Here is a 27,451-nt window from a genome sequence, read left to right as displayed (position 1 = left end):
GCTGCGGGGAAGCTCCAAGGCGAACAAATCTGCCAATAAGCGCAAGACCCACCAAGGTAGAGGAGGAACTTTGTCACACTGATGAACAAAATATTTAGATAACTTGCATGCAGCTCAAAAATGGGTTTCAATTGTTCCAACTTATGTACGTGGATCATAGAGAGGAATGGGTGCTTCGCTAAATTTTTAAAAGGCTGAACTTTTTAGAAATAAATAAGTAAAAAGTTCAGATTCCCGTGCATTCACCAATATCTTAGTAATTGAAGAATACAGCAGTATTGCTAATGCTATGCATGCACATTGACCAGTTCTTGCCGAAGGCTCACATCAAACTACGTCTGTTAGGGAGGCTGTCGCCAACTAGCATATACTCTCTCAGTCCTTATGATCCCTGTCAAAAACTCATCTTAAAACAACCTAATTCAAGTAAGTGTTTAGATACTTTAATCTCTGTGCCAGTTCATTTACCTCACAAGTACCCCATACAGTTTTCAATTCAACATGGCTTGTAAACTAGATGAAAAACTGCAAAATATTAATATTGGGTCCCTGAACATAAGTCAATCATATGACAAAAAGCAATAATTAAATAAGCATATTTGATTAGTACTTAATGGTCAAGATTAGCATCTCTTTACTGACTAGTCCATGTCTAACTTTGATTCTTAAAGCTGAGTGTTGGATTGTACCACATAATTTTCTATTACTTATTCCAATTACTATTGCTTCTCTGACATCCTCAAATACTGACACAGGAAAGCAGTTTACTCAGACCTCAATCCTGCAATCTGAGCCATGTGAGTCAGCCCTTGCCCGTGTGTCAAGCCTCATTGATGTTAGTGGTGCAATGAAAGTACAGGGACCTACCTATTCAAAACCCATTACAGGACTGGGACCCTAGCTGACGACTTCATGTTGTGGAGGTAGGCTAGTGACACCATGGTTAAGGTCCCAGCTGGCTTTCCATTATGAGTTGATCTAAAGTTAAATACTCTCCGTTTTTAATTTACTAGGATGACATGCTAGCAGTGGGGCAAACCTCAAAAGAAGCTGCCCATCAGAAGGAAGTCTCCATACTTGTCTATTTTTTTTAGCAGTTTAGAAATAACATGGGGGTTCTCACTAGGAGGTCTTGAAAAAAATATTTCACAGTGAGCCTTGCGTAGCTTTGCCCTCTCACGTTGTCTAGCAACGGACAAAGATTCTTCCACTGAAATGTTTGAGATATCACATGCTCTTTGAAGTCTTCCATGGGATCCCCATCTGTTGAATGGGTAGGGCCCTACCAAATTCATGGTCGATTTTGATCAATTTCATGGCCAGAGGGTTTTTTAATTGGTCAATTTCACGTTTTCAGATGTTTACATCTGAAATTTCACAGTGTTCTAACTATGGGGGTCCCTTTTCCGGTAGCGGGGACTCACACCTAGGAGCCCCCCGGCTGGGTTGCTCCCAGCAGCAGGGGGAGATCTGATGCATATCCACAAGCCTCCTCTAGCTGCAGGAACCTTCGGAGAACAGTTGCCAACTTTCACACGGTAAATAAGCTGCCCGACTTTCACAATATGCCAAAAATCAAGCTAATCCCATTTCAAAACAAGGCCAAAACAAACCAATCCCTAAGAACCCCAAAACTCTGTGACTAGATCCCTCCGGCGTGCAGTCTGGGACTGTGGTGTGGGTCCACTGTGCACCCCTGACTCTCTCCTCCCCTTGCCCCTGCTTGCTAATAAATAAAAATAAGCAACAAGCTACAACAAGCGACAAACGACAAGCCAAAAACTAGCCAACAAACAACTCACAAGCCAATTAAGCCAAAACCAAGCCCAATTTCTGCGTTTTTTTGGTGGGTTTGGCAGTCTGCTTTGGAGCTTCCTGCACTCAGAGGTGGGTCTGATCTGCCCCCCACCCCCAACCTGCCATGCAAGGGAAGGACAAGTCCTCTCCCTGTCAGGAATTGCAGCTAGGAGCCCCACCGCTTCTGCTGCAGGAACCTTCGGGGCTGCTGCCGAGCACCAGAGCTTCCTGTAGCAGGGGGAGGCACTCGGAAGTGGGTCTGATCTTTCCTTCCTCCTATCCCTCTCCAGCCCAGTGGGACTTGGAACTAACAGCAGCAAGGGGGAGATTGGATTTCACTGGGAAGGGCTTATTTCACGGTCTGTGACACGTTTTTCACAGCTGTGAAATTGGTAGAGCCCTATGCATGGGATTTAAATTTCTTGTCATCACCCTGAAACTCTATCTTCTAGCTATCTTTCCTTGTTGACCCTTGCTTCGTGGCCAGGCCTCAACAATATTGTCTGCCTGTCAGGGTCTCACTCAATCACCTCTGTGCCTTCTATTTATCCCTCCTGTGCTCTGCACAACCTAAGAGTCCATCCCTGTCCACTTCAAATCCTTCTTTAAAGGATCACTGCTGCTGTGCTTAGTTTTTCTAGCCGGCTTGTATATCGGTGTTGTAGTTTGTTTCCCTTCATCGAACGGCTTTCTAGCGGGCTGCCCCTCAATTTTCAACTCCTTGGATTGTTCCTTCATGGATATCTGGAAAACACCTAGCATAGCATGGGTGCCACCATAAACAGATACTGAAGTTCTACCAGGAGCTCAAGACTTCAGATTCTGTGAATCTGTTTGGCTCAGTTGTTGTCTAGAGCCTTTACCCGTGAGATGCTCAGGAAAGACCACTCTTGCCACAGTGACTCTGGCAGTGCTAAGTAGGTGGTTTAATCACTTTTCACAATGCACTTTAGCTTTAGCTTCTCTTGATTTGATGGACCCTGTTGACACTGAAGCCGGAAAGTTGTGCATTTCTGGAGTCTGTGCTCGGTAAGGGAAAAATACTTTCAGAAGAGCTGCCTCTGACCGTTAACAAGGAACAGGCCTTTCCATCTAAGACCCCAGATTGGATAATATTTTATATATGAACTTTAATTAGGGGAGTCAATGTTTCAGGTTGCTGGGATACACTTACATAAGTACTTGTAGGCTACTTAAAGCTGGCACAGCTGAATCCTTGAGACATTTAACTGAAGGAAGCTGATACGAAACCATATGTTTCCTTGTGCATGAGAGGCAGAGATGGAGTGAACAAGGAAAGCCATTAAAGTTATGTACAATTGAGTATCATCAGCACAAATATTATAGTTAATAACTAGTGCGCGTACTATGTTTGCTTGAATGTGAAATGTGATTTAAATAGAGGTTAATGTGTTTATATGAATGCCTGACTGCTCCACTGCACATTTAAATAATTCAGTGCACTCCAGGGATTGACTTGAATGTTCCAGGTATGGAGTGTACAGGTGCATATATCGGAGCACTGTATCTTGGTATACTGTGAACACTATACTGACAAGTAGTGTTTTGCCCACGAACCGTAAGCTTGTAACTCCCCTTTGTGCAGAGGCTAATGCACTTCTGAAGCCCTGCTTGCTCTGTCACAGATGAGCCTGCGGTAGTGCCTGGCCTAGACCTGTGCTAACCTTCTGCACAAGGGGGACTCTTGCCTCAAGTGACTACTGAGCACCCTGGTTGCTGTTCAATTTAAACACTGAACATTTCAGCCAGGTCTCTGAAGGCTGCATGCTCACCAAGTTAGAACTGTTAAAAATTAAGCAGGTTTTGAAATACCTGATCGTACAGAAAAAGTTGGAGTAATTTTCTGTGCATAAGAAACCCTTTATTCATGCTCTGATAGCTCAGATATGGATGAACTGACTTCTTCCCTCCACCCCCCAGTAGAAAGAAATACCGTTTTGGGCTTGGAAGAATGAGAAGTTTCAGAACAGTAAAAGCTTCTGAGAATGGGGTCTTGGAATGAAACCCTGATGTTTCAACTTAATAGTACTCAGGTGAAAGCCATCCCTCCCTCCCAACTCAACTCATCTTGGAACTGGAATTTCCCAGTTTGAGTTTGTTTTTCTTTGGCCCCCTTCAGCTCCCCCCTTCCATACTTTCATGTTGTAGTGACCTGGAGCTGCTTGGCACCCCTTCTCATTCCCCAGATATGATTCCTCCGCAGCACTTCCAAACCCTGCTACCCTAGTGAATGAGGTCTTGAGTTAGTCTCAGACAGCACATGGATGACTATATAAGAATTTTGATCATGTTCATTTAAGTTTCAAAATCCAAAGCCATCCTCGCCCAAAGCAGCTGACAGCTCAAATTCAAATTGGGAAAGTGATTCTAAATTCAGCAATATTCTGACTTTGCTCAATATAATTTTGGGGTTGCCAACAGTTACTGTTTAGCCATTACTTATACCAAGATCATACTGAAGTATAGCAGGCAGGAATGTCTATGATCAAGATTATCTAATACTTTCCATCATTACACTGTTTTCAATGGCTAACTTTTCCAAACTTTAACCATTTGGGACGAACTTTTCCCTGCTTGCCCTTTGCCTCAGGCTGAATTTTGGCATATTTCAGCAAAAACAGTCAAGCTGTTTCCAAGAATGAGGCTCCATCATGCACATGTCCTCTGTGGGGTAGCTTCCCCTTAAAGGATCAAACTAAAAGGAAAATTAACCCAAGTTTGTTTTAGAATCATGATTATGAAATCATAATGTTTTCGGAACAAACTCCTGCAATTAAGGTTGTCCTGCAATCTTAATTTTCTCTCCTTGTGCATATGCTTAATACAATCCTCAGCTACGTGATGACATACTATTTATTGTACAGGACCCCTGCTCCATTCAGTACACAAGATGGACTGTGAATGAGGTGCAGTATTGTAGGAAGAAATGGGATGTTCTTTTGTGTTTGAGACCCTGGACTGGGCGCCAGGAGTGCAGAGCTCCATTTTTGGTTCTGCTACAGACTGATCTGGTCCAGACTATCAATATATATGTTTAGGAGGGCAAATGAAGAATTTATGGGTAACCTTAATTCTGGCATTTCCTATTTGTGAGTGCTTGGCTTTGCAACCTTATTTTTTAATGGTGTTTTTAATGTAACATGCATATGTTTTCTGAAGCTAAACAATTATTTGTAGCCAAAAAAACAGAACTTTGAATATTCAGTTACAATTAACTGTAAGTTTTCTAGTTATAAAATATTACTATAAAACCAGGGTAAAACTTCACTGACATTTATTGCAATATACACTAACCACAGTCAATACAGTGAACACTCTATTCAGCTTGAAACAACCCTCAGGTGAGAGTTAGTGTTCTGAGTTAAACTTTTTTTCCAATCAATGTACTCGTTTAATATTTAAATGTTCATTGTATTCTTCCATTCTGCAAACTGGATGAAGGCCTTTGGAAAATACTGTTAGTGGTTTGATCTCTGTAAGCATATGATTTATACCAGTGGTGCTCAACCAGAGGTCCGCAGCCCCCAGAGGGCCATTAGCCAGTTTCAGGGCTCTGCAGGGCCCTGCGGCTGAAGCCTGGAGCCCTGAGCACCCCGAAGCTGGGAGCGGAGCCACGGAACTAAAAGCCTGGAGCTCTGAGCCCCAGCGTCCCTGTAGGGCTGAACCCTGGTGCCCCTGCAGGGCTGAAAGCCTGGAGCTCCAAGCCCTGGTGCCCCCCACGGGACTGAAGGCTGGAGCCTGGAGCTGCGGTGTTCTCACAAGGCTGAAGCCTGGAGCCACTGGGCTGAAACCCAGAGCCACAAGCCCCAGTTCCCCAGTGCGGCAGAAGCCACAAGTCAGCTGCCATGTGGGACTAAAGGCAGGAGCCCTGAGTCCTGGCACTCTGGAAGGCAGAAGTCCTGAGCCCGGTGGCTGAAGCCCCGAAGCTGTCCCCCCAGTTGGCCTGGTGGCTGAAGTCCAGAGCCCCCAGCCCCCCACTCGATGGCTGAAGCCCCAAGCCCCAGCCTCACAGGGCCCTGGAGCTTTTATAGCACATTGGGGGTACCTCAAAGAAAAGGGTTGAGAACCCGTGATTTATACCACAATAAAACAGTCCTCAGATAAGTACATTTGGTTAGCAGTTATTGGTCAAATAGGCCTGTCTTGATGGACTTGAAAAAGTATTGCTGAGTTAAATGTGTATCGTTAGTAAAAGTTGGGAAGAACTTAGGCTGCTATGATGGTGAGAAGTTTATTCCTGTCAAGGTTCCTTCCCCACTCTGAACTCTAGGGTACAGATGTGGGGACTTGCATGAAAACCCCCCTAAGCTTATTTTTACCAGCTTAGGTTAAAACTTCCCCAAGGTACAAATTATTTTACCTTTTGTCCCTGGACCTTATTGCTGCCACCACCAAGTGTCTAACAAATATAACCGGGAAAGAGCCCACTTGGAAACGTCTTTCCCCACAAAATCCTCCCAAGCCCTACACCCCCTTTCCTGGGGAAGGCTTGATAAAATTCCTCACCAATTTGCATAGGTGAACACAGACCCAAAGCCTTGGATCTTAAGAACAATGAAAAAGCAATCAGGTTCTTAAAAGAAGAATTTTAATTAAAGAAAAAGTAAAAGAATCACCTCTGTAAAATCAGGATGGTAAATACCTTACAGGGTAATCAGATTCAAAACATAGAGAATCCCTCTAGGCAAAACTTTAAGTTACAAAAAGACACAAAAACAGGAATATACATTTCATTCAGCACAACTTATTTTATCAGCCATTTAAACAAAACAGAATCTAATGCATATCTAACTAGATTGCTTACTAACTTTTTACAGGAGTTCTGACCTGCATTCCTGCTCTGGTCCCGGCAAAAGCATCACACAGACAGAAAGAACCCTTTGTTTCCCACCCCTCCAGCTTTGAAAGTATCTTGTCTTCTCATTGGTCATTTTGGTCAGGTGCCAGCGAGGTTATCTTAGCTTCTTAACCCTTTACAGGTGAAAGGGTTTTTCCTCTGGCCATGAGGGATTTAAAGGTGTTTACCCTTCCCTTTATGTTTGACAATTACCTACTATAAATAGAAATTTGAATACAGTGAAGAACGTAAATCCATCAAAGTACTCCCACTCCCGAGCTGCACAAGTGCCCTTATCAGAGTAAAACTAAGATAATAATTCAGAACATACGGGCAATAAATCAGTACAGTACAGCAATAAATCAGTACTATAAGTCAAGCGATGATGTAAGCATACGGTTATATGCAGTTTAAGACTGAAATCAATATTCACAATTAACGTTTGAGAGAGCCATGCAGTTTTACTAGAAACAGTTCAGAGAAGTTCCACTTGCAAATTAAAATGTTCTGTTTCAGGTTAGTACACACTAACTGGATTTGAGATAGCTGACCCGGTACTGAGGATGGCTTCTACATGGCAGAAGTGCCCTAAGGACTGTGCCCAAAGGCATATCATCAACTGAAGCAAAGATATTTATATGATCATGCCTTGTGCACACTTGAGACCCAGCACAGGCTCAGTTCTGTAGCACTCATCCAGTGTACCTTTCCACCTCTCCACTACTCACCTGGTGGCAGAGGATCTTACTATATAAGCCAAACCAGACCACTGCTGGACAGTGGTGGCTGTTGGCTACAGAGGCTCCCTGTGCGCACGTTTGACTCCATTTAGCTAGAATAATTTTCTGAGTTCTAAACGCCTCCTTGCCACTTATGCAAACCAGATGAAGAGCTTTTCCCCCACCGCCAAGTCTGCGTTAAACTAAAATTTTAGTAGTCAATATTCTGAGCTTTGGTAGTACATCCAAGGATCTCAAAGGACTTTACAGACTAGCCTCCAAACTCCCCAGTGATATAGGTGGCATTCCCATTTTATATATGGGGAAACTGATAGAGAAGGGCCAATTGACTTGCTCAGTGTTGTACCAAGTCAGCAGGACAGCCATTAACTCTTTTGAACTGTCCAGGTTTCAAGTAGTGGTGCCCAGTCTCTGAGCCGTACAGACTTTCCTCTACAAACAGTGCCCAGCAAGGAGAACAGATCAGATGGCATAAAATATGATGTATGCAGGACATAGCTTCCTAAGATAGCCAGAACTTCAAGGATGGCCTAGCTGAGCTCTCAGCCATAGATAATTTGATTTCTAACAGCAGAGCATGAGGCTGATGAGCCTATATCAGCCAAGGCCTCAGATGGCTGCTAGATCTTGCTGCATTGCACACATTCCAGGCTGAACACTTGTGTGGATCCTTTACTGGCTTTTTCTAATTTGTGTCACCTTGCTGAAAAACTAGATCTGACTGACTACAGTACTATTGGCCAGACATTCAAGAGACATCTGCTTCCACTTAGATGTTTACATGGCCAGATTTTCAAAATGGGGCTCAGCACATTGTGTCCAAAGCACTTTTGAGAGTCCGGCCTTAGTGTCACAACAGGAGTTTCTGGGTGCTGGACACTTGAAAAATCTGGCTTCTCCAGCTGGTAGTCCATGGAGTGGCTGGGGGTGGTTTGCAGAGAGCTGTCTGTCTGCAGTGCTGGCTCTCCTCTGTGTTTGTCACATGATGGCTGGCCCTTTTTAAGGGGACGTGAGCCTAACCCCAACTGTGTCTAATCAGCTGCCTCCACTGAGGCTATGAGGCTAGGGACCAAGATAACATGAAGATCACCTGGTCCTCATAACAGCCAGCAAGAGCTCAGTTGTGTGGAGAGCTGCAGGAAGCAGACAGGCCCCTTGAGAAAGCCTTAGGGCAAAGGAGAGAACTCAGTTCATAAGAGACTGCCGGGAATAATAGGTGGGTTCTCTCATTAGCCCATGCACCAAAGAAGCATGATCTCCAGCCACAGGATTTCAGGTTAGTCCACACTGACTGAGTGTCATCCCGCGGAAGCAGATAAAACCCTAGAGTGGAGGTCTTGTGTTGAACAGTTTTATTTTGAAGAAATAAAACCAAAAGGCCTAAAGAAAAGGACTGAAATCCTGTGGCTGGAGAGCACGCTTCTTTGGTGCATGGGCTAGTGAGAGAACCCACCTGCTTACAGTTTCCAACTGGCAAAAAAGCATTAAAGAGCAGCTAATGTATCAATACTTTCCTATTATTCAGATAATCAATGGCTGTCGTTACCTCAGGAATACGGTGATGGCAAGTGGGCGAGAAGATGACCTAGTAAATGTTTTTAACATGTGGTCTACACTGTGAGCTAGTCCAAGGGGTTGGAGAAATCTAGCTTGACCTTAATAAGCCTATTCTAGAGGAAAAGAGCAGGAGAAAGGGTATTATTCCAACTTCGAAAAGCCCATTAACTTTTGGACTGAAAATAAGCATGAGAAATGTCACAAGGAGTAATTATCATGTGCCTGGTAATAGCTGAATGGTTGTACAGACAGAATCCATGTATCTCCACTCCGCATCCTCATTCACGTAAAAAAACCCAAACCCTTCTTGACCTGGGCTGTATGAGGAGAGCTGGACTTGGCCCCATTTAGTGCTCACTAATGTTATTTCCATCCCACAGTGATTCTGCAGGCCTAGGGAGGGAGGCACCACCTTTGACTAGGCAATGCGATGGCTTTTTAGTCTTACTGCTTTGTACCTACCAGCTGAGATCCTTCTTGCAAGGCATAAACATTAAAAACCAAATATCACCTCGCTGTGATGGGTTGTACAAATCCCACACTGGTAAGGAAGGGGTTAAAGAGCTGCTCTGGTCCTCCACACCTGCACAGCAGGCAAGGGCTGGAGGAGGAGCTTAAAAAGGGAGCAGAGGAACTGGCAGACAGTGGAGGTAAAGGGACCTACACTCTGAACTCCTGAGCCCTTGCGATAGCAGCTTGGTCAAGCCAACGAAGGGGAGACTTGTGACAAACCTTTATCTCTGGGTGCAGTTATTTAATGACTTTATCCGCTGGGAAACGAGGGGACAGGCAGGAAGTGATCCAGGGAGGCAGCATTATAGCGCTTAGGGGTGCAGGACATAGCTGCTTACCCCCAGGCCCTGGATTGGAATCCTGTGTAGAGGGTGGGTCCAGGTTCCCCTGCCCACCCTTGGGGAATGACAGCACACTACACTGGTGTGGGGAATCCGGTTGAGGGAAGGCCTAGAAGACAGAAAGGTTTAGACCATGAGACCTCAACCCAAGGGGAAACCCACAGCCCCTCGCCTAACCCAGAGGGCTACCCCTTTGCTGGATTCTTCATGTACCCCGAAAGGGGCAGACAAATCGAGTGACCATGACAGACACAGAATGCTCCAGGGCTGGAGCAGTGGCCATCAGAGGGTGCCCAGGAAGGAGAGGGCCTTTCATGCCCCCATCTGACCAGCAGGTGGCACCAGCGGTAGGCAAACTTCTTCACACGCTTCCATTAGTAAATGAGTCTTACTTATTATTTGAACTGTGGTAGCACCTAGGAGCCCAGTCATGGACCAGAACTCCACTATGCTAGGCTCTGTACACACAGAACAAAAAGGCAGCCCCTGCCCCAAAGAGCTTGCAGTCTAAGTCTTACTATCCTCATTTTATACATGAGGCGACTGAGGCAATGTACGTCACACACAGGCAGTCTACGGCAAAGCCACTAATGGAACCCAGACCTCCTTGAATCCCATCCTGCACCTTAATCAGCAAGTCATCCCTACTCCCCTTCTAAATGCTAACAAGATGTGTCCATTTTTGGACTAACCTAGCGTTTCGTTCCCAGTCATCCAATATACAAAATCAAAAGCCATCCTTCAGCCAAGGACGCGCAAAGTAGAAAAAAATCTGAACTAGGAAGAGGGAGCAAAGTTCAGCGATATTCTGACTGATGCTCAGCATAATTCTCAGATCACCAGCAGTTAATCAATAATCTTAGCCATTATTTAAACTCTGCTGCTTTGAGTGCACAGCACTTATTCCTAAACTTTCACTAAGGTATACAGGACTCTTTATAGCCTGAATGATGAGAGATTTATGATTCACGAATGCATAGTTACGACATTTAATCACTAGGCACATAGAGTAAAGCTTTACAGAAGACTTTTTGTTCAGTAAAAACAAAAAGGTACAAGTTTTAAGCAGCGCACTGAAAATGCTCCTCATGGTACGATACAGGTAAGAGTTAATTTTTTCTGAATGAAATGTTTCAAGGCAGCAGTTCTGCTCCCATCAACTTCTATGGAAGCAGGGGGTTTTGTTACTTTTGAAAAAGAGGCCATTCATGTGGGTAACTTTATATGCTACATAAATGTTCCTTATACTCGTCAATAAAGCAGGGCTGGAAACTGGGCAACAGTCATGGTAAAATATTGTCAACGTGCTGGGATCTATAGATAAGCCATCTGCACCGCAAAACCCAGTCCTTGAATTGTGGCATTGGCTGGTAGATATTGTTTAAAAGTAGCCTGTAGCAATAGACCAGTGATATTCACACAGTGGCTCTTTCATGCGTCTCCTGAGGCTCTTTGCAGCACATGATTTAAAACACTGTGTGATTTAATTATTAATCAATCAGGATGCTTTTACTATGTTATTAACGAATTAAGTTATTAATTTATTTGCTGTAAGAATAGAGATATATATATAACTAAATATTTCCCATCATACTGTTTAAACATGAATAGTACTGTAGTAAATGAAACAATGAATTCATACTACCGTGGCTCTTTTGAGGAATGGTGATCACTGATTTGGCTCCTGGACCACTGAGGTCTGACTATCAGTGCAATAGACTCAGCTGACTCTCAAATGTGTCACATTAAAGCTGGGTGTTTGATTCAGTGATGTGCTGACACTATTTATGCATCCGATGAAGTGAGCTGTAGCTCATGAAAGCTTATGCTCAAATAAATTTGTTAGTCTCTAAGGTGCCACAAGTACTCCTTCGCTATTTATAAGATCTCCTTTAAAATATTCCTCATGGTCATTTTTGGAGTACCTGTTTTCAATGAGAAGAGGGGTAATAATGGAAAATCTACTTTGTTTTCTCCACAACTCTTTAAGGAGGCAGCACAACTATGCAAACAAACACCTAATACGAGTGCTTACTAGGAAACTATCCACAGCACAGTTTAGTTTCTGAGACTGGGTATGAAGACCCTATAAGGGTGTCAACCTCTGGGATTTTTTTTAAAATACCTAATATTTGGGACAATGTGGTCTTTTGCTCTTAGGAATGTTTTTATGAGCACAATAGAGACCTCTTTGGCCGGGTTGGTTTAAGCAGTATCCTGAGAGGACTGGCTATCCAAAGCAGAGAAGGCATCCCAACCTTGCCTTCAGTTGCATGGCAAACTTTTTACAGGTGATTCCTGGGAGCTTTCTGTAATAACTGTCTGCCTCTTTTTAGTATTGCAGAACCATCCTGGTTAGTCACAGCACTTCCACAGGGAGCTTAGATAGAAATAGAAATTCAGATTGGAAATAAGGTGCAACTTCTCCAGTGAGAATTCTCCCTCACTGGAAATGTTTAAATCAAGATTGGATGTTTCTCTAAAATATATGCTCTAATCAAACAGGAATTAATCCAGGCAAGTCCTGTCTCTGGTCTGTGTTATACAGAAGATCAGACTAGGTGATCACAAAGGTTCCTTCTGGCCTTAAAAATCTATGAATACCATGGTGATGGGCATGAGAAAATAACCAGAACAGCTAACGGGAGAGATAACCGGATTCTTTTCTGGCTCTCCCATCATCCCTGTAGTTGTTAAGGAACTACCAATGCAGAATCTACACCCTGAAATGTACACTTCAACTAGACTAACTACACTTTTAGTAAAACATCAGCTGAGTCATGGCTACTGGTGATGATATGTGTGCCAGAAAGATTCAACTTGACTTCCACATCCTAGGCTACTGTCAAGGTTCCTTCCCCACTCTGAACTCTAGGGTACAGATGTGGGGACCTGCATGAAAACCTCCTAAGCTTACTTTTACCAGCTTAGGTTAAAACTTCCCCAAGGTACAAAATTATTTTACCCTTGGATTTCCACTGCCACCACCAAACTTTATCTGGGTTTACTGGGAAACGTAGTTTGGACACATCTTTCCCCCCAAAATCCTCCCAACCCTTGCACCCCACTTCCTGGGGAAGGTTTGATAAAAATCCTCACCAATTTGCATAAGTGACCACAGACCCAAACCCTTGGATCTTAGAACAATGAAAAAACATTCAGTTTTCTTACAAGAAGACTTTTAATAGAAGTAAAGGAATCACCTCTGTAAAATCAGGATGGTGAATACCTTACAGGGTAATTAGATTCAAAACATAGAGAATCCCTCTAGGCAAAATCTTAAGTTACAAAAAAGACACACAGACAGGAATATTCATTCTATTCAGCACAGTTATTTTCTCAGCCATTTAAAGAAATCATAATCTAACACATACCTAGCTAGATTACTTACTAAGTTCTAAGACTCCATTCCTGTTCTGTCCCCGGCCAAAGCATCATACAGACAGACACAGACCCCTTGTTTTTCTCCCTCCTCCCAGCTTTTGAAAGTATCTTGTCTCCTCATTGGTCATTTTGGTCAGGTGCCAGCGAGGTTACCTTTAGCTTCTTAACCCTTTACAGGTAAGAGGATTTTTCCTCTGGCCAGGAGGGATTTTAAAGGGGTTTACCCTTCCCTTTATATTTATGACAGCTACGTTTTTAGGGTCTGCACTAGTAAAAAGCAAAACTGTTTTACTTGTAAACATTTTAATTAGAATGAAACATAGATCATGGCAATCTCGCTTTACTCTTCTCGCTTTACTCTGAAAATGATTCTGGATTAATAATGTGTTGTTTTAGTTTGTAGGGGATTTATACCAACCTTGGTCCATGTAGGCTTATGACCTATGAGTTTCACTTTGACTTAAAATTCAAATCATCCTGAAGCTCAAAGTAGAATTCACTGAAGCTACCAGGTTTTGCTTGAATAGGAAGAAAAAACAAGAGAACGTATGGTTTCCAACAAAAAAACCAAGTCAGCACAGGTTCATTCAAATCTCTGCCTGTGCTCATTCAAAACTTTGCTCTGTCAATGTTCTGACAAATGGGTTTGGTCACAGAAGTTTTACTCAGTTCTAGTACCAAGTGCATTTAGATCCTGAGGGCCTGCAGCTGACCACATAATACTGTTTACAAGGTACATAAGGTCATTAATTTAAGAGATGTTATTTCTGACAGATGCTTTCAAAACCTTGTCAAGAACAGAGGAGCGGTGTAACAGCGAGATAGCAAAGCTGACAGATAGTTCATGTGATAGAACAACTAATAACCACGATTCAGCAAAGCACTTAAACGTGCTTAAAATTAAGGACCTGCTTACGTGCTTTGCCAAACTGGAGCGAGGATCGCTGTTATGTCTCTTGCTCTTTACAGAACAAAAATATGTCCCAAATCACAGCATTTACTAACTATACCCAAATATGCCAGGTCTAGCTACACACTGCCACTCTGGCTGGTTTCTGGCAGCTCCTAAAACAGAACACAGTGGCCACTACTAGAGGGCTCAAAGTATTTACAGGTAAAGGATTCTACCCTATTCCTGTCCACTACAATCACCAAATCACAATAAGGATGCTGTAGACCGAATGCAGAGGCTGGTGCAGAGAGGTGTAAATTGTCTGCCTATCAGCACAACCATAACACAGACAGGAGATTGTGGTTGCTTTGCACAGCCACAGTCCCCCCAGCCTCTTCCCAGTAGACTTTCCATCACAAGGATTGTCTGTCAGGATTTCAGTCAGTGGAAACCCAGCTGAACGTGGCCTAGTGAATGTCTCACCTTTTCCAAAGTGTTTTTGTCAATTCAGTGGCTTGGTAAAGAGACAGGAAGGAAGGTCAGATTGAGGCCACTTAGAAGGTGAGCCGGTTTGTTGGCCTGAATGGTCTTGTCTTGCTACCTAAGTTCCTAGCCATTTCCTTATCCCACAACATAAACTAGCCTAGTTGCTGCAATTAAAAGGAGAAATGAACAATGTAAGGGTAAAACAGCAGCAGTATCTCCAATTCTCATGGTATTTGGAGCCTTCCTTAAAGTCACTGCTCCTGGAATCATGAGAATCTCAATTTTTATTTTAAAAACTAAGTTTCTTGCCCTCCTGACTATGGAGAAAAGTTTTAAAAATTAGAACCCAAGTTATTTATCATTGTTAATTATATGTATAATAGATTACACATCTATTAATAACCATTAATGCTAATGTATATTTGTATAAATATTGTTTATATTCAAATCTAATGTTTTTTTAGGTAATTGTAATTTTGGGCTTGCCATTTTTAAATGCTTGGGATTAATGCTGCAGCAGGGTCCAAATATCTTGGTTAGAATATTCAACCAGGAAATACAGTATACCATAGTCTGATCTTTTCTGTATTGGTTTAAGTCTGGAGCAACTCTAGTGCAGTCAGCTGCTTCACTGTGCATTTACACCAGCATTTGGATGCTAAGCATGTAAGCAGAAACTTATAAGGGCATCAGAGTTACATGTTGCTTTTAACAATGGTTGCTTCAGCTGTGTGCCCCCTCTACAAAATGGCTCTTTAAGTAAGAGACCTGGAGCTTCCCTTGGATAAAAAGGCAGATCTTATTTCCAGGGAAATCTGTGAAAAAATATCCAGTGACTTCAATGGGAGCAGGATTGAGCCATAATACACAATATCAACAGAGTAGTACTTTATGTTTCAGTAGCAACTTATAGAGCAGATAGCAAAGATGGGAGTCCATTTATTATAGGTTACATGATCAGAGTAATATTTTGCTGGGGATTTAGCACCTCTGTTATTTGGATTGGGTTTGTTACATCCTAAAAACAATAATTCAATCCTTAAAGTGATTACTGATATTTTGATTATGCAACATGTAAGTGATGCCTAGTACAAACTGAAACCACTAGCTCCAAATATCACAGCAAGTGAATTACAACCAGCATATTTACGTTACACAACTATTCAAAATGTGTATCCAGTCTAGCAAAAATTATGGGAGATTTTATTTTTTATAAACAGTAACTAATAGTCAATATAAAGTAAATTGAACAAAGTGATCTAATCAACACACGCCTCAGCTTTATACTGAACAGTGTATTTCCAATACAATGGCCTCATTCCTCCAATTTAAATACAAAGCCACTGATTGTTAGTGATATTATGTTAAACTGGCTCTGTTTATTGTTTATTCAGTTATTGCTGCTTTTTGCAAATTGCGACACCTCCAATTTTCCAACAACAATACCAAGTCACTATCTGTACTCAAGATAATTAATCTGAGAATCTATTAAGCTAACTTCCAACTGCCATACCAATTACCAAAAGTATAATTATCCTTCAGTCTGATAACTGTACATACTGCACTTAGGTGATCATTGCCCATTTTGTTTTTTTGGAAATGTAACTTTTTAAAGAAACAGCTGGATTGTTAGCTTAGATGAAGACTAGCAAGAACAGTGCACTGACATTTCAGTCTACTTTACGGATCCCAGTTCAGTCCCTCAAAGTAAGCTTATCAAAAGTGTCAGTTTGATAACGGAACTGCCTGCTCATTTGCGATTAAAGCCACGGTGCTTCTTGTTGCCTGGCTGCCTGTGCTCACTGATCTGTGAGAAGTCAGTGGAATTCTAATGGGACTTGCATTCTTTGGATACAATCCTTGCATTTTCAGAATTCGTTTGGGTCAGAAAGCATACGAAACCCCTTTTCCTCCTTGTTTTAAAAACTTTGCTGAACTTTGCTATTAGTATGAAAGAAAAGTAGTCAACTACTTTGTTTGTTTCATTCTTTCCTTATTGGTAAACTTTGATCATATGATCTTAAATATGAAACTGTCTGGTATTATTTTGTTCTCATTCTTCCATTCAAATGTATCTTTGTACTGGTTTACTCCAAGGAATTTCTGACCAGGGACATTTTGCTTAGTGTAAACAGCTCAGAATGTTGAAGCCCAGATTTAGGACTGCTAGTACTATAAGCAAAAATAAATATTGGCTTTGCTAAATTACATCATCTTGCACAGCTGAAATAAAGATTACTCCGAAGCATCTACAGCAGAGGTGGGCAAACTACAGGTCGCGGGCCACATCCGGCCCCACAGGACCGTCCTGCCCGGTCCTTGAGCTCCCGACCGGGGAGGCTAGCCCCCGGCCATCCCTCCTGCCCTGCAGCCTCAGCTCGCCCTGCCGACAACGCTCTGGGCAGCTGGGCTACAGGGTTGGCTCTGGCCAGGCTCCCGGGCAGCGTGGCAGCAGGGTTGGCTCTGGCCAGGCGGCACGGCTGCCAGTCCTGGTGTTCTGAGCGGCATGGTAAGGGGGCAGGGAGTGGGGGGTTTGGATAAGGGGCAGGGGATCCGGGGGGCAGTCAGGGGACGGTTGGATGGGGCGGAGCAATCAGGGGACAGGGAGCAGGGGGGGTTGGATAGGTGTGGGAGTCCCAGGGGGCCTGTCAGTGGTCGGGGGTGTGGATAGGGGTCGAGGCAGTCAGGGGACAGGGAGCAGGGGGGGTTGGATAGGGGGTGGGGTCCCGGGAGGGCAGTTGGGGTGGGGGTTCCAGGAGGGGGCGGTCAGGGGACAAGGAGCAGGAGGGGTTGGATGGGTCAGGGATTCTGAGGGGGGCAGTCAGGGGGCGGGAAGTGGGTGGGGGCAGATAGGGGGTGGGGGGCAGGCTGTATGCGGAGGCACAGCCTTCCCTACCCAGCCCTCCATACAGTTTTGCAGCCCTGATGTGGACCTCGGGCCAAAAAGTTTGCCTACCTCTGATCTACAGAGTTATATTAGTAGAAGTTAATGATTATTCAATACAACCAATATACGCTCTCCCTAGGCTGCAACAGTGTCAGACATCATGCCTTCAAACATGTTAGTTTCCATCTTTAACAAGTGTTATGAGGATTTTTTTTTCCAATTGTGTTTTGCTGACTGAACTGAGTTGACAATTGCACAACATAACCTGTTTGGCCCATCAAGAAATGGCCTTGAAGAGGTAATGCACATGTTAGAACTAGGGCTATCAATTAATTGCAGTTAACGCAAGCGATTAATGCAAAACAAATTAACTAGATTAAAAAAATAGTTGTGATTAATTGCAGTTTTAATCACACTGTTAAAATATAAGAATACCAATTTAAATTTATTATAAATATTTTTGGATGTTTTTCTACATTTTCAAATATATTGATTTCAATTACAACACAGAATACAAAATATTTGCACTGTAAAAAAGATAAAATAGTCCTACTTCTTGTTCAGCCAATCGCCAAGAAAAACAAGTTTGTTTACATTTGCAGGAGATAATGCTGCCCACTTCTTATTTACAATGTCACCTGAAAGTGAGAACAGGTGTTCGCATGGCACTGTTGTACCCAATGTTACAAGGTATTTATGTGCCACACAGGCTAAACATTTGTATGCCCCTTCATGCTTTGACTTGTAGGCTCTGAAGTTTCATTGCAGTTATGTTAAAAAAAAATTCTACATTTTTAAGTTGCACTTACAGGATAAAGATATTGCACTACAGTACTTGTATGAGGTTGTGATGGGGGCATCTGCCCCACACTGGTCCATAAGGGGTTTATAGAGCCCTAGGGAGGCTGCACAGGAAGCAGGCAATTAGAGAGGGGCTACAAAGAGTAGCAATCAGTGCCAGGCTGGTCCATATAAGATGGGCTGCGGAATAGAGCAGTTTCAGTCACTCCGTGGAGCTTGAGGAGAGAGGACTGGCTGCCTTGCAGGCTGAAGGCAGCAAGCACCCCGAACAGAGCAGGGCTGCAAGCAGAGACCCAGGGAGTAAAGGCAGCTCCTGGCTGGCTGCAGGGATTTGTAGGCTGAGGCTCTGAGGCATGAGCAAAGAGGGTGCTGGGGCTGCAGGGAAGTGGCCCAGGGAGATCTACAGAGGAGTTGGAGGGGGCTCTGCAAGCAGCGGCCATCTACAGGGTCCCTGGGCCAGGACCTGGAGTAGTGGGCGGGCCCGGGTCCCCCCCACTCACCACTGAGGAAGTGGCTGGACTGTCGGACTGCAACATTCCCCTGGAAGGGGAGAGCAGAGAGTTGGCACAGCTGGAGGTCTGTCACCGAAGAAGACGCCGCAGTCCTAGGAGTGACATGGGTCCTAGAGCAGACGTGATGGTGGCGAGGCACTACCAGAAGAAGGCGCACTGGTGAGTAGAGCTAATTCCTATGACACCCAGCAGGAGGCACCAGCGTGGTGAGTCGCATCCCATCACAGAGGTGAATTGAAAGATGCTATTTCTTTTGTTTATCTTTATTACAGTGCAAATATTTGTAATAAAAATAATATAAAGAGAGAAGTGTACTCTTTGTATTCTGTGTTGTAATTGAAATCAATATATTTGAAAATGTAGAAAAACATCCAAAAATATTTATAATAAATGTCAATTGGTTTTCTATTATTGTTTAACAGTGAAATTAAAACTGTGATTAAGAATAACTATTTTTTAAAATCTTGTGATTAATTGAGATTTTTTTTATCGTTTGACAGCCCTAGTTAGAACATCAGCAAGCCCTGAAGTCCTGCAGAGATCTTAGCCTGCGTCTTGTGATGCTGGTGAAGAGCTAGAAATCATTTGCACTGCGCAGCAACACTACTGAACCTGCAGACTTGTGAACAATCTATTCTTGAGGCCAATAGATAGTACACGTAAAGAGCTCCATCTGCATACACAGATATATATTGCTTTTCATATGATTCTCTTGGTATTCCTTACTACCCCTTGCAAATGTATGCAGAAGAGGACAGGATTTGCCATTATTCTGCAAACATAGCTTGGCTCAGACTGGAATGGAACTTGGCATAAACTGCTTGGTATTTTTCACCCTCCTTATCCATTTTTTGACTGTCCATCTGTCTTGATATCTGCACTTCCCAGCATAGCCAAGGCTGGGGAGACTCCAGGTTCTAAACTTAAAAAGGTTAGACTTCAGAACTCACACCCTGACACTGCAGGCTCGTGAGCACACTATCGCTCTATTGCTGAGTTTAATGCTTTAACTGAACCCTCTTCCTGTAGACAGAGAACATCTGGAAGTTATGGATCACCACAAGGTGTGTTGTTTCCAAAACAAGGGTCAAATGCTTTCTTAAGAACTGAATGCCCCTCCCACTGCTGGGAGCATTCAGCATATCAAGTTGTAAGTTTATACTGAATTATAGCATTCAACTAAGTGGCTTTTCTGGGGTGAGGCATGTACTGTGCTGCATTATTTAGACGAGCATATTGAATTGTTTGTTATCAAAAAGGGTTATTAATTCAGCTCTGTTTTTGCTTAATGTGAATTTATTGTTAAATATTTGCCAGATAACTTTAAGCTGTTGGTTCTTTACAAGCTTTGTTTTTCAGTTTTCTTAACTAGTCTCGTGTGGTTGATCATTCAGTAACTCATATGGTAATGTTTATAGTTGCTGATTGAATTAGACTTTATTAAAAGCAAAATGAATTGTAAGCAATGAACTTCCATAGTCAATATTTAGAGTTAGAAATATTTGTGCTGAAATACTCAACTTTTGGCCTCTTGGACTGTAATGCACAAATCCTGTCATCATCTACACCATGCTGAAATGGAACCTAACTAGCACTTTCTTTACATCTTAGGAACTGATGTATTAAGTGAATGCACAGAAAATGGAAAGCCAAACAGAGGCTATCAAGATGGATATTGGCCCCTCTCTGTCATTTCCAATGGAAAGAAAAGTTCACATCCAGTCAAGCAGGAGACAGATCATCAAAGCCAAACTGAGAAAGAGCTGTTCCTGCACCACTAAGAGACTGAAGAACATAATCATGGACTTCTTTCCTGTGTTACGATGGCTTCCCAAGTACCACTGCAGAGAATACATATGGGGGGACGTTATGTCCGGGGTGGTGATTGGGATCATTTTGGTACCCCAAGCCATAGCGTATTCTCTGCTCGCCGGTTTGAAGCCTATTTATAGCCTTTACACATCATTTTTTGCCAACATCATTTATTTCCTGATGGGCACCTCTCGACATGTGTCGGTTGGCATTTTCAGCCTATTAAGTTTAATGGTAGGGCAAGTTGTGGACAGAGAGCTACTCTTGGCAGGGTTTGACCTGAACAATGATGATGATGCCATCAGCAACAGTTATGAATGGAACAGCAACAATTCTAATGTAACCGCCTTCAATCTTACTCTTGGGGGGTTGAACGCTGAGTGTGGGAAAGAGTGCTATGCTATTGGAATTGCTACGGCCTTGACTTTTCTGGCTGGAGTTTATCAAGTAAGTTGCTGGCCTCACCTAGGGTGAGGATATGAAGTTCTTACAGTGCATTTGCATGCTTTTGACTTCCACTGTAAGGAATTTTAACACATCAGCTCAGTCAGATGGTAACTGAAATTTATCTTCCACGGAGAATCCTGGCAGCACATTATAAAGTTTATTTTAAAAGTGTTTGATAAATATGTTTTATTAGCTGCTTACTTGGAACACAATCAGGACCCAACACAGGTAAAATTCCTCTTGGCTGCAGTGGAAGTACTACTTACACTGGGTGCAATTCTCCATTGCATTGTGACCCTTTTATGCTGCCCTGTGGGCACAAAGAGGCCTGACACTCAGATTTGGTCATGGGGGAATTTCCAGGTAACACAGACACAGTGTAACAGCTCTAACAACTTCACTTCATAATCCTTCATGTGGCTGGGGCCACACAATCCCAGTCTTCCCCTGCATCAAGGTGAGGAGAGCTGCTCCCCGCTCCCATTCCCAGCCCCCTGCTTGGCACCCCACAACCCCCTTGCTCTTGCTGTCCCAACCTTTCCCCCTCCCAGCAGCCCCAGATGGCTAGGAGTTGGAGAGTGAGCCTCATCCTGCAGCAGTGGCTTCTGTCCCATGGCGCTGGACTTAGCTGGTTACCTGCTCCAGACATTGCGTCCTGGTGCATAGGGTCACAGTGCCACTCAGGTTTGGCCCAGCTGCACCTTCATCATGACAGAGGGGCAGCTGGGCCAAACCTGAGTGGGACAGAGTGTAGCCCCATGCACCAGGTCACAATGCCACTTGGTTTGGGGACCCTCTCAAATGGGGGGCCCAAGGCAAACTTCTCCCCACCCATGGGCATGCACGGGGGAGCAATAACAGGCAACCCATCTAGACCCATCCCGCAACTCACTGGTTTGGGAAACACTGGGTTAGGGCACTAGCCTAGAACTTGAGAGACCTGGATTCAAATCCCTCCTCTGCCACAGACTCTGTGTGTGAGACCTTGGTCAAGTCGCTTCGTCTCTCTGTATCCCAGTCCTCCATCTGCAAAATTAGGTTAACACCATTACCTCAGTGGCCTGCTGAAGATAAATGCACTGAAGAGTGTGAGGTGCTCAGCTGCTATGCTGATGGGGTATGGATAGTAAGTTATCTCAGGTGCCCCGTGCAGGTCACCTTAAAGGGCTTTGATTTGCCAAGGGAAGATGCTCAGCCCTTTTTGCAAGTCAGGCTTCTTTACTGCATCTCAAAATGGCCACCCAAGCCCTGAGGCACCCAAAGTCATTACTGTCCGCTGAATATGTAAGGCACGGTGCCCAGGTTGTAAAGCAATCCCACTTCAGTCTGAAACAGGCCTGAACTCAAGAAATGAGCTTGTTAGTTAAAAAACAAAAAAGGAGCCGTATTTTCCCTTAATACTGAAGCAGAAATCTCCATTGTCCTCACTGGGAGTTCTGCTGACAAAGGGATGCCAAGGAGGGCCCCGAGTTTTTCTACTCCCTTTAGTGGAGGTGAAATGAAAATTCAGCTCTGAGTACAATAAAAGCGCTCTGGACTAAATTCTCCACTGACTTACACGAGCATCAATGCAGTCAGGTGGCAGCTCACTTCAATGTGGATGGAGTTAATTTGAATTGATGCAGGGGGACCTGTTCCAGTTAGTCCACTTCAAAAGCCCTCTCATTTATCTCTAGAGCTCATGGTGTAGCAAAACAAATCCATCAATTGTAAAAGCAGGCCTGAAATAACAAGTTACCAGCCCTTTTAAGAATTATAACTTTCAAGGATTTGTCTGCAACTGATGCTTGCTCCGTTTTTTGTAGCACCCTTTAGTTCTCACCCTCTTGCTTTTCTTTCAGGTTCTGATGGGAGTCTTTCGTTTAGGCTTTGTCTCTATGTATCTTTCAGAGTCTGTGCTGGATGGATTTGCAACTGGTGCTTCTTTAACCATTTTAACAGCCCAAGTTAAGTACCTTATTGGAATAAAAATCCCGCGCAGCCAAGGGCATGGGATCTTCTTAACGACCTGGATTAATATTTTTCAAAACATTTCTCAGGCTAACCTGTGCGATGTAATCACGAGCGTGGTTTGCATTGCTGTGCTAGTCACTGCGAAAGAACTAGGAGATCGGTACAAGCATAAGCTGAAAATCCCACTGCCCACAGAGCTGGTGGTTATTGTTGTGGCAACGCTGGTTTCCCACTATGGGAAACTGAATGAAGTTTATGCATCCAGTGTTTCGGGGGCAATTCCAACTGGATTTATTCCCCCTCAGATGCCAAATTTTAACCTGATGCATCGTGTGGCGCTAGATGCTGTTCCTCTTGCCATAGTTGGCTTTGCATTTACAATCTCCCTCTCAGAAATGTTTGCAAAGAAATATGCCTACACGGTCAGAGCCAATCAGGAAATGTTTGCCATAGGATTCTGTAACATTATCCCATCCTTTTTCCATTGTTTCGCAACCAGTGCAGCTCTTGCAAAAACGCTTGTGAAATCTTCTACGGGCTGCCAGACGCAGGTCTCTAGTGTTATCAGCGCAGTGGTAGTGTTGCTGGTGCTGCTCTTCCTCGCCCCGCTGTTTTATTCTTTGCAAAAATGCGTTTTGGCTTGCATCATCATCGTCAGTCTCCGAGGAGCCCTTCGGAAGTTTAGAGACGTGCCCCAGCGATATCACATGAACAAGGTGGACACTCTGGTTTGGTGTGTTACTGTGTTCTCATCTGCCCTGATCAGCACAGAAATGGGGCTTTTGATTGGGGTCCTCTTTTCCATCCTGTGCATTGTTGTTCGTACGCAGCGACCCCGTACTGCCCTGCTTGGTCAGATCCAGAGCACTGCCTTCTATGAAGACGACTGGGAATATGAAAGTCTCTGTCCTGTTCCAAATGCCAAAATATTCCGTTTTGAGGCACCACTTTACTATGCAAATAAAGACTTTTTTCTGAAGTCTCTCTACAGAATGACTGGGTTAGATCCTACTCTGGAAGCTGCTAAAAGGAAAAAGAATGAGAAGAAGCAAAAAGAGCATTTGAAAGAGGGAAATAGAGGCACAACTGTTAAGGGATTGGATCAGGCAGATACAGCCTTACACCTGGTTCCTAAACAAGTAGATTTCCAGACCATCATCATAGACTGCTCCTCAGTCACTTTTCTGGACACAGCTGGTATAATCACATTAAAGGAAATACTGAAAGATTACAACGAGCTAAAAATCACTGTTCTTCTGGCTTGCTGCAACCCCTTAGTGATTGACTCTCTGAAAAGAGGGGACTACTTTGGGAAGGATTGCAAAAAGATGCACGAATTGCTGTTCTATAGCATTCATGGTGCCGTGCAGTTTGCCAGAGACAGAAAGCTTGCGGCAGATGGCTCTGCTGTTTAGTTTCAAAGGCCCATGTATTTCCCTCTGCACAAAGGGAAGCAGGGTGCAGTCACTTAGAAGTAGGCACACACCTCACTTGCTGCGCAGGAGCCATCTGCCTACAGGACATGCTCCCATGAGAAGGTGTGCAGTGCTGGACCGCCGCATCACGTCTGCAAACAGCGCAAACAGGGGTGTGGCCAAGGACCAGATGAGAAGGATAAGGAGTGCACCCAGTTACCACCTGAACTGCCATTCAAAATGCAGATGTTGGACTGTACAATAGGTTGTGAGTTACTTCTCCACTGTACTGTAGTAACTTACATGCATCAAACTTATGTACCACTGTTCTGGCGTATTTGCAAGTCTGAGCAGAAAAGGCTAGCTGCCTCCCTGGAATGTGCTGGTTTATGGGTACAGGATAGCAGTCTCCAAGAAACCACTTGTGGTCTGGTTCCTTGGCCACATCACAGTGCTATCTTTTAAACTCTAGCCTGTTAGGCCTTTTTCCTTATCATATCACTACTAAAGGCATGCTCTTGTTTCAATGGGCTTTTAGGCAACCCTGCTGTTTGCTACACACTTGTTATGAGCATCAGCTGGGATGATGTAACACCTCCTTCCCACATGCCCATGAGCCATAACAAACGTGTTGCCCTCAGTTTCATTATTCCTTAGCAAAACCTCCCTCAAAGCTATCACGGAATCATCCATATTAAAAAAAGTCTAGTATTTCTGCCCTTAAAGATGCAGGAAGAAGTGTGACCATTAAACTCAGATTTGCTGTAGCTAGTGAAAATACTTGAAGTGATTTAAGAAAAGGGAAGTGCTTTCATTAGAAATCTTATAGCTACACTAGTTTAACTGTGAGGCAAATCTGACTTTCTGGAACTTAGCTATCTCAAGCTTAAACCCTAAAATTCAGGCCAAGCACATCATGTTTGTAATATAACTGTCAGACTGGGTGCAGGGCAGGGGGGAGAAATGGGAGGGAAAGAGACAAAGGAGGGAAAAAGATGCAAGAAGGGAAGCCTGAGATATGGATGGGAGTGGAAGAAATGGGATGGTTCTGAACTGGGTCTGAATCTGCAAGTTTTACACTGATGTATCTGGGATCAGAATGTGGTCTAATGGCTGAAGGAGAACTTCTTAAAACCATGCATTTCATTATGTTGTCAGAGTACCCCCGCTATTTGTATACATTTCAGGCCATAACTTTAATTTGTAACTCTGTGGTTTCTAATGACAGCAAATAGATGTCTAGGCTATTATGCAGAGTTGGGCTATGTTATTTTTATATTAATTTCTATGAATTTTTATTCCCCATAATATCAAATGGCGATTTAAAATACAGCACACTGTCAATCAGACACATTTGTATATGTCACACCTATTTGTGCAGTATCTGTAAAAAAATATACACAAGATAGGGCTAGACCAGAAGTCTGTTTAACATGTGGCGCTGAATTGCAGCCAGAAGTTCTGACACTTGGCTTTGGCAGCGTGGCTTCTCCAACGCTCAAGCTGAAGAGCTAGGCCACGGCAGTTTCGGCTCATTCAACAGCTGCTTCTCTCTCCTTTCTCATACCCCATCCCACAGGCCAGGTGATGGGCAGGATAAGGAAGCTCAGCTTCTGGTCCTGGATGCTTTTTTCCTTTCTTGTTTTGGCCATTTTGTGTGACCCTCCAACCCCATTTCAATGGCAGAACCTTCCCCTTTCTCAGTAGCTCTCACTGTCATTCCTCTCCCATCCTTTTCCCTGGAGTTAGACGCTCCTTCCATTCATGAGTGAAATGTGAGGAAAATGCAGGTGTGAGGAGTGCGTTCAAGGGCTATATTTAGTCTAACTCTAGGGAAGCCAACAGAGACGCACTTAAACATACTCAATGCTATAACTGTGCTCTGTAGTCTCTAAAGAGACTGCTGGTCTCATTCTAGTTTTAAAGCGAGCCCTTTGCCATGATACATAACATTTTGTTTAAGAGCACTACACAGCAGTACCATGCCACTTATTTCCACTCTCTAGATCAACACGGGAAAGGATATTCTAAGTAAAGGTCTCCAGATTTCCCAGTGTCCCCTTCCCTATTTAGTAACACCACAACAAATAATCCTTTCAGAAAGGAAGGGCAACTCATTTCCAACTAGAGATATTCTGGTGACTGACTATCAGAAGTGAGAGCAACACTGGGATGGGGTGTATAGGAGGGAGGTGTCAGAGAGGCTCTGGGGACAGGACTTGCCCTGCCCTTGTGACCTTTTCAATCATGTATAAAAGGGAGAAAACAGCAGTCAGCTGAGGGGGGAGGAGCAAGACTGCCCTAAGCAGAAGACTACTGGAGCCTCTTGGGGAATGCCCATCCAGGAGATCTTTACCCCAACCCTGTGGGGAGTGCAGTGAACTCCCAGGGAGAGACTTAAGAAGGCCTGCCAGGGGTAGGACCCCGGTAAGAAGTAAGGAATCGGGGCCTGTGCAGGAGCCATCCAGTGCAAGTAACTGGGTGTGGTCAGGTTCTCTCCCCCTCTGGCAGAAAACCCTGTGGGGGCTCCTTTACAAACACATTTTTAATGAGGATTAGTGGTTAGGTACTGAAATTCCCCTGCTCGCCTCATTTATTCAAAAAGATATGTGATGTCTTGGTGCCATTATCACAACACATGATGTCCACAGCACAGTAACAAAATAATTCTGGAAAAGCCAGGCCTGACTGACATTAAGAGATCAGAACTGACCAACCATTTTTAGAACTAGTGTTTTTCTGCAGTAAAGTCAATTTAACGTGCAACAACATCATCCATTAAAGAGCTGGTGTACCATGACCACAGCTTGTCATCTTCTCATTGTTACCTTGTGTTCTCCTGAAATGTTTGTTGTAGCCACTTACTATGTATGCTTTGCTGGTCAGGGACCATCTTTGTCATATGTCTATACAAGGCCTAGCACAAAGCGACTGGGGCCAATACACTTCGCTGTATGATACAGCGGGCTGCAATTGGGAGTTAACAGCAATCCCTGGGGAAGAAAAGAGCAAGCTGTTTAACAAAGCTAGTCTTATTCATTCTGTTGGTTTGGGCC

General features: G+C 43.8%; 2 protein-coding genes across 10 annotated transcripts in view; one reads left to right on the top strand and one right to left on the bottom strand.

Annotated features, from left to right (window-relative positions):
- The window catches only part of IDUA (alpha-L-iduronidase), a 105,335-nt gene that overhangs the window by 69,182 nt on the left and 8,702 nt on the right, over positions 1-27,451 (bottom strand). Inside the window, exon 1 of one of the 6 annotated variants that reach the window (XM_073345819.2) lies at positions 13,609-13,693. The exons of the other annotated variants lie outside the window; for them this stretch is intronic. The gene's annotated coding sequence lies outside the window, so the exon portion shown is untranslated. Of the gene's footprint in view, positions 1-13,608; positions 13,694-27,451 lie in introns of those variants that run through there. 6 annotated transcript variants of the gene reach the window in all.
- On the top strand, positions 10,724-27,195 carry SLC26A1 (solute carrier family 26 member 1). 4 transcript variants are annotated; one of them, XM_073345812.2, is made up of 4 exons: positions 10,724-10,908; positions 19,269-19,832; positions 20,380-21,027; positions 22,869-27,195. In XM_073345812.2, exons 3-4 carry the CDS (start codon positions 20,410-20,412, stop codon positions 24,393-24,395), a joined length of 2,145 nt encoding a protein of 714 aa, XP_073201913.2. In that variant the 5' UTR covers positions 10,724-10,908; positions 19,269-19,832; positions 20,380-20,409; the 3' UTR covers positions 24,396-27,195. The 4 variants fall into 4 exon arrangements, with proteins under 4 accessions (XP_073201913.2, XP_073201912.2, XP_073201914.2 ...); XM_073345811.2 differs by having other exon boundaries at positions 19,269-19,918; XM_073345813.2 differs by lacking the exon at positions 19,269-19,832.

This window comes from Lepidochelys kempii, chromosome 5 (genome assembly GCF_965140285.1).
Source record: "Lepidochelys kempii isolate rLepKem1 chromosome 5, rLepKem1.hap1, whole genome shotgun sequence".
Taxonomy (NCBI): Eukaryota; Metazoa; Chordata; order Testudines; family Cheloniidae; genus Lepidochelys; species Lepidochelys kempii.
The sequence above is the reverse complement of the archived record's forward strand: the minus strand, read 5'-3'. Positions and strand labels throughout refer to the sequence as shown.

Bases quoted from the DNA above. Each gene is read 5' to 3' on its own strand.
- SLC26A1 (XM_073345813.2), top strand. From the start codon at position 20,410: ATGGAAAGCCAAACAGAGGCTATCAAGATGGATATTGGCCCCTCTCTG. The intron at 21,028-22,868 runs GTAAGTTGCTGG...CTTTTCTTTCAG, and splicing joins TTCTGGCTGGAGTTTATCAA to GTTCTGATGGGAGTCTTTCG.